The sequence below is a fragment of the Manihot esculenta genome, chromosome 2 (genome assembly GCF_001659605.2).
Source record: "Manihot esculenta cultivar AM560-2 chromosome 2, M.esculenta_v8, whole genome shotgun sequence".
In the NCBI taxonomy this organism is placed as follows: domain Eukaryota; kingdom Viridiplantae; phylum Streptophyta; class Magnoliopsida; order Malpighiales; family Euphorbiaceae; genus Manihot; species Manihot esculenta.
Window position 1 is genome coordinate 14788694 of NC_035162.2, and position 7540 is coordinate 14796233.

General features: G+C 31.4%; 1 protein-coding gene across 1 annotated transcript; it reads right to left on the minus strand.

Annotated features, from left to right (window-relative positions):
* Positions 1-6025: 6025 nt before the first annotated feature.
* LOC110610085 (peroxidase 12) lies at positions 6026-7540 on the minus strand. Its single transcript, XM_021749955.2, has 3 exons — positions 7093-7540; positions 6818-7000; positions 6026-6733 (listed from the first exon to the last, which is right to left on the minus strand). The coding sequence occupies exons 1-3, from the start codon at positions 7345-7347 to the stop codon at positions 6113-6115; spliced, it is 1059 nt and encodes a 352-aa protein (XP_021605647.1). The 5' UTR covers positions 7348-7540; the 3' UTR covers positions 6026-6112.

Genomic DNA, 7540 nt, shown 5'->3' on the forward strand with positions numbered 1-7540 from the left:
TTAACAAAACATATTTGATAATCTCTCGGTGACCAGTGTTGGATTAAATTTACCAAATAATATTAGATAAATACTCTTAGTTTATTAATTAATTACATTATTTACAAAGTATTAAATTTAAATATAATTAAAATTATTACAGAAAATTAAATAAATATTTGTATATTGAAATATTTATTTATATTTTATTAACTATTCATTGCATTGGATAAGACAACTCACGTTTATTGAGTATAAAATAAAGAATATATTTAGTAGTTCAAAAATATAAATATAATAGACTGGAGCAGATGGTATCCCACTATTGAGTATGGTCCCAACTAAGAAATATATAATACAAAAATATTTAAAATATTAAAAATTAATTTTTTATTAAAATTAAACATTAATTTTTGTTTTATTAATTTAGCAAGTGTGAGTATTGAATTTGCCGCAGTTCAAATTGGATTTTAAAATTGAACCGTGATGGTTGGATTAAAATAAAGAGAAAAACTGATTAATATAGTTTCTAAAGTCTAAACCATATTTTAGAAATTGTATGTTCATGTTCAAAAAATATTTTACAAATTAATATTTAAAGCGGTTAGGTTTGATCCCTCCTCGATTATTGAATCAATTCAAATTATTTAAAAATTAATTCTCATAATGTTACATTAAATTTGAATTAAATCAAAATTATTAATTTAAATCACGTACGTTTAAATTTAAATTTAATTTATGATGTTTAAGGCATAGCTCAAAATTATTCCTTTCTAAAATAAAAGCAGCCTTGAAACTATCACAATAAAAATTATTATATTTATTATCACTCTCTCTCTCTATTACATGGCTGCACAGTGCACTATAATTTAGTACAATAGTTTTACTAAATAAATTATGAATTAGTTCTAGGTAAAACTGGCCATGGAAAAGAAAATAAATTTTATAAAACATTTTTGCCACGTAATACGTTTGAATGTACTATGATCAAATCTGTCTCTAAATGATATTGCAATAATCTTGACCTAAGGCTAAACTAACTTCTTTTCTGAGTAGAAGAGCTTCTCTATTTGCAGTTAAACAGCACTAAACCCATTTTGTCAAACCAATGAGAATATTATCGGTGTGATTTCTTGTAATTATAGTAATCACCGTCGAAGAAAATTAGTTTATCCAAATCATGTTGCTAAGTTTAATAATGCCATCTGGATGAGGATTTTAGTCTATCAAACTAGAATAAAGCTTGAAAATGCTAATTAAAATACGTCAATAATACTACAATGCTAATTAAAAAGCACTAGATAAAATGCCTAAATTTTGAAGGAACTAGTAAAGTTCATGATTGTTTTTAAAGAGAGTTTGATATTGTATCCAAATGAGAAGCACCAGTATTAGTGTTGCATTAGTAGGAGGACTGCACTAGGATTTAGTATCTAGATTGAATCGTACATTGATTGTGTGGTTCATAATGTTAAATTAAAGTATCCGATGTACCAAGAGGTGATATGAGAATAGCAAATATAGCTTGAGCATGAGCCATTAAAACTAGTAGATGACCCAAAGACGTTTTCTATTGTAAGTGATAATATATAAAAATTATAAATTGATTTTAATTGTAAGTGATAATATATAAAAAATTATAAATTAATTTTAATTAAAGAATGCCTTTCACCTGAAAATATGCTAAAATAGGTAAAAAGAGACTCAATTTTTATTCTTTTCAAGCTCACTCTCTTTTCTCAATCTTCTTCCTCTGTCTCTTCGCTTCCTCTTCCTCTTTTCCTCCATTCTTTCATGCAATATAATACGGATCCAATACGACAAATTTTCAACAATAATATAGAGCAATTTTATGTCATTCAAATGGATCTAAAAGAAATTAAAAATAATATTCATATGATCCAAATATACTTGAAGCATGCTTCAATTTATATAGGACAGATTTGGTGTAACACTTGTAATTGTAGATTTAAGAAGACTAATCAAACCTATAGACTAAAACTACATAAAGAGAAGTTTAAAGTGAAAATTAAGAAAAACTTTTATAAAAATTCATTTTTATCGTGATGGGCTTGCTATATTTTATTATTTAAACACTTACTTTATTTTTGTTTTGTTTAATCTTATATTCTTATCATATTTTATTTTTTAATTTTTAAAGTGTTGGCCATATTTTGGGCCTATATTTTAATATTTATGAGTTTAATGAACAATTTTAGTGTGTGATTGGGTTTAGCCCTTGTGTGTGGTTCGGTCAAATTTAAAAAGAATGTTTTAGGGTTTGAATTTTCTCCAAACTATATAAGAATAAAAAATATTTGTAAAAAACAACTTTTGAATCAAAATTTTCAAAATTTTCAAAATTTTTCTTCATGTCTTATGTGTACTGTTTTGAATAAGAGTGAGAATTTGTTTTTATCAATTGCATTAAAAATCTTGGCTAATTTATCAACTATTCATTGTGGCGTTTGTCAGATTCTCATTTAAATTTTTCGATTATTGGTGTTTCAGATTTTCTAAGTGTGAGGTGTTATAGGAGATGGTTTATCAAATTTTTAGATTCTATATCTACTTGTGAATGTTTAAGACTTGTGTCATAGAGTTTCATCTTACGCTCTTTATGAAATAAATCTTCTTTTAAAATTTTTAAATTTAATTTTAACGTCGGAAGATTAATCTTCCTAAGATATTTTGATATATATAGAGGGACAATAAGTTGGATGAAAAAGTTTAAAACCAACACCCATGGCTCATACAAGAGAGGGTTGCTTACTTTCCAATATTCATATGCACCTCAATGCAACATCAAAAATAGTATCTGTACATTCATTTTAAAGACTATTTTTCTGAAAAATAATTATTTTTTTTCTTTGGTTTCAATGTTAAAATATAAAATAAAATAAATTATTTAATATTTTAAGCATAAAAATTGAGAATTCATTATATATAACAATTAAAATATTGAAAGAAAATATTTAATTATACAAATATGTTAAATATTTATTATATCAATTAAACAATATAATTATAAAACATTCATTTAATATAAAAAATAATTGCAGGTAAACTTTTATTTTTTTATTGAATGTGGAGCTCTAATCTCAAGTTAATTTCATTCCAGATATACCGTTGCGCTTTGAATTGAAGTTTCTTCTGAGATCGAACTGTGTTTTATGGGTCAGTTTTTCGAATTTCATATTCATTGTTGAGTGTGAGTAAAGTTTATATAGAACTAAAAATTTTATCAAAATTATTATGATTTTAACAATAATTCAATTTATTTCTGTCTCGAAATTTGATGTGTGTTTTGATAAAAAATAAAATAAAATAGTAAATCTTGAAGATCCTGAACAAGAAATTTTATATGACCATTCATTATAATGAGTCCCATGTAATTCCCATCATAATCGATCAACGATATCTAACACTTGTATATAATAATTTTTATTCAAGAACATCCCTGAAGCTTTCTCGGAACACGTTCTTTCCTTCTCTTCAGATAACATTCCAGCTAAGCAACATTGCAATATTCCGAGTTGTTAAGGAGATTCCTAACCATCCAATATTCCTTGCAGCAATATCCTGAGTTCAGCCCGACAGCGATTTGATTCCTAATCCTCTAGCCACCTTGCAGTCTCGAAGCACATGCATCATATGGTTTCTGGACTCGAGGAACAAATATCACAAGTGTTCGAGTTACTCAAATGCCTTCTAAATCTCTCCCGTTTGTGAACAACCTTCCATGTAGAGCAAGCCGAAGAAAGAGCTTGGTTCTTTGGGGGCCGGCCTGGCCATTTCCATGCTATCTTCCAGAAATTTTCCTTCACTCCATGTTACTGACATGCCAGGCATAAATAAGCTTATTTAGTAGTGAAATTACCATAATAAGCAAGTTCCATTGTCAGCTAAGAGACGTGGACACATTTGAAAGCTTAGATTGCATTTTTTGCCGATCCTAGCTAGGAACCACTTTCTGTAACATAACAGTTGACAGGAAATTTTTCCAAATCAAGTCCACACTTATTTGGCCCACATCGCCTAGAATCACGCCACTGGAGAGCCATTGTCTTTCTAGAATCGCACATTTCTTCCATCCCCAGTATCCCAATAAATATTCTTCATGAGAATCGGCCAAATAGAGCAATGTCCTTTCTCCTAGCTCGTGGCAAAACATGCTGAGGATTATGATCCATTTTGTACCTGTTCCTCAGAACACTAGCCCATAAAGTCTGTTTATCTGTGAGGAGGCCCCAGGTAGACCAGGCCAAGGTCCGATTTTGAGTTCGTTTCGATCCATAATCGAATTACAATTGGTTGGATTTATTAAAGTTGGAAAACGATTTTATTTTATTACAGATTCAGTTTTGATTTGGTTTTACGGTAATTATGATTATGATGTTTATGGTTTCGACTTTAATATCAAATAAGTGCAAATTGTAAATGATCAATTCAGTTTCTATACAAGAAAAAAAATTAAAAGTAAAAAATTAGATAAAATTAAATAAAAATTCAAAGAAATAAATAAGTAAATTTTACAAGATCTGCCCATTTGCATAGTATAAAAAAATAATAACATGTATAATATAAAAAAACAAAATAATATTATATTTAAATGAAAATAATACTTTTTTATAAATTAAAAAAAAACTTAAATAATTTACCTTTCATATTTATCGAATTTAAGAGGTATAATTATATAAAAAGATTTATTTTAGAAATTTAAAATTAAATCAAAATCAAACAAAACCACTGGCACAATTATATAAAAAGATTTATTTTAAAAATTTAAAATTAAATCAAAATCGAACATAACCGCTGATTCCGATTCTAATTAGAGAGGAATTCGTATCCAACCCTTTAATTTAAACTGTTGACTTGGTTTAAAAATTAAAACCGATTGAACGGTCTGATTTCGATTCAATTTATAGTTCAAACCGGACCATTACCGGATCCCAAGGAACTTTTAGAAGGTAAGTCATTGTTTAATATTCTAGAATTGCGTAGACCTCCCATCTGGTAAATCAGTTTAAATTATACTAATTAAATCAAACCACTTCTTTACTGGCCACAAACCTTTTTTTATTAGAGTAAGCATATGTCAATTAAATAATTAATTAAAATGAAAAATAATCATTTTCATTAAGCACATGAAGAAATTAAAAGCCTAAAATAATTCAGCAACGTAACCTTACTGAACAAAATTGATCCTTTAAAAATAGGTTTAAGATGATATATCCCACCAAAATAATGCCGGCTCATCCAGCCCGGTCAAAACATCGGTTCAGACTACGCAGTTCATTCGGTCAATCCCAAAAAGCCTAGCTGATCTCCGACTACAGAAGCACCAGCTTCTCGGAGGACTTGCATTGCTTCAGCCACCTTCTTTTTCAGAGCATCTGGGGACTCTATGCATTCCCATCCGCTGCCCAGGTTGTCCCTGTCTTCGAATGTGGTGATAATGCCGTGGTGCAAGCCTCGGTGCCCGCGGATGGTGTCCAGGAATTCAAGAAGGCAAAGCTGATAGTCCGCCAGGAGCTCTAATTTGAGCAAATTGTGCCCGCCAAATGAACAAGATATTAAGTAACTCATAAAATTTCATGCATAGAATGATAGAATGAAAAGGAACTTCCTAACCTACGTACAAAATCAACTTCCTTATGAGTGAAAAATTCAATCCCACTACCATTTAAATAAGAAATACTAAATGAATTTGAACTTAGATGGTACGAGTATTCAGGTTTAAAGAGTATGATTGTTATTCGACATTTGGTAATTCTCCCATTGAGCTAACCTTTGGAATTGAGGTTATTAACATCCCCATTAGAGCCTGTCTTAGCCTCAATATTGGGCTGCTTGCAAACTTCACATGCCACATGTTTATGTTGGAGTATGAGGAGAGTGTAGTATATCCACATTGGTTTAGGACCACATTGGTTTGGAATATGAGATCAATAATAAATATGTTTAAGGATCAATCATATGTTGTACAAAGCTTAACTGCTTATAAACACAAGTGAATATACAAATTTTCACTGAAAATCTGCAATTAAAAATTAGAAGATGCAACCATTTTATTAGTAAGAACAAAAATAAGTTGCAAAAAGGAAAAGATTTCAGCATCGCTTCGCAGCAATTAAATAGCTGCAGAGGATGAAATGTTATCTTTTTCCAATACAGACTCCAAATTATAGAAATCAGAATTCCTCATGTTACACCTCGCACGAATTTCCCCTTGTCCATCTGTCAACACTCCCACAATCCCCATTCTGATCATGGCAGCTGCGAAGTTCACGAAAAACTGCTGTTGGTTATAAGCAAAATTAATAACAGTTCCCCTAGTCCTTGGATCTTCGAACAAATCTTGGTCTGAAGTAAACAAACCCTGTCGGTTCATAAGATCAACGAAGTACAGGTTGTCGAATCTGAAAGGGGATCGAAAATCCAACCAAACTAGAGGGTCGATGGCTGGAGAAGCACAGTAACGGCTAAGTCTGTCGTAGAAGGAAAATTCCATGGTGGGATCTCTATTAGGAAACAGACGTCCTCGGAAAGAGCTGCAATGGGCGATGCCAATAGTGTGGGCACCTGAGAGGGCTACAGCGTCGACAAAATTCAAGCCTTTTCGAGCAAACCTCGCTAGTATGTCAGTTGTTTTAGCAGTAGGAGCTATCAGGTCTTCACTTGTTTGTCCTGGTCTGGGGAATGTTACCCCATCTCGCCTCCCTAAAGGGACTGAAAAGTCAGGGCCACCTGTCTGTAATAATGACAACAGTAATCATTAAAATTTTTAATAAAAGAGACGACACACCCGCACTAAGAGTAGTGAGTTCCAACTTACAAAGAAGACGGCATCACGAGCAGCGAGTGTGAGAAGATCAGAACAAGAGACGACACGGCCGCAATAATAGTGGACAATTTGGCGGAGATTTTCAATGATCTGAAATGTCTGTTGTTTGAAGTCCTTGTTGGGAATCTCACTCCTCTCGGGTGATCTATCAAGCAATACCGATCCATCGCATCCCTGTTTAATTTTTCATGCACATCCAGATTCAACAATACAATAAACATAAGCTTACATCCCATTTCAAAAAGCTAGAGATCACAGAGAATGACCTGAACAAAGCAGTCATGGGATTGGAGACGAAGTATTGCAGCTGCTTGACCTGCGTCACTTCTGTAGACTTGCATCAGATAATTTCTTACAAGACCTTCAACCTGAGGACATATGTAATTGTAATATCCATACGCCAGACCATTAGCTATAGTAACATTAGCTTTGAATTGTTCCCCACTAGAACTACTAAGGCAAGAAGCCAGCAGGAGAAAAGAAATGAAAGGGAGAAGAGTGAAAGATTTAGCTTTAGCCATGGTTGGTTTAATTTTGCATGTATTAGCAGAACCTGAGGTAGCTTATTTATAGCCATGTAATGGATTAACTGATGGGAAAATTTGAGAATATTTTATCATATTTCAAATCAGGATCATGAATCTAGATGAATAAGATAATAATGCCTTGATTGTAAATTGTCTGCTAATGCACCACATGTTTAATTCAAAAGAA

Excerpts from the sequence above, each read along its gene's own strand:
- LOC110610085 (XM_021749955.2), bottom strand. The coding sequence starts at position 7,347 with ATGGCTAAAGCTAAATCTTTCACTCTTCTCCCTTTCATTTCTTTTCTC. Across the intron at positions 7,001-7,092 it reads CCCATGACTGCTTTGTTCAG|GGATGCGATGGATCGGTATT; the intron begins GTCATTCTCTGT and ends AAAATTAAACAG. Across the intron at positions 6,734-6,817 it reads CTCGTGATGCCGTCTTCTTT|ACAGGTGGCCCTGACTTTTC; the intron begins GTAAGTTGGAAC and ends TCATTATTACAG.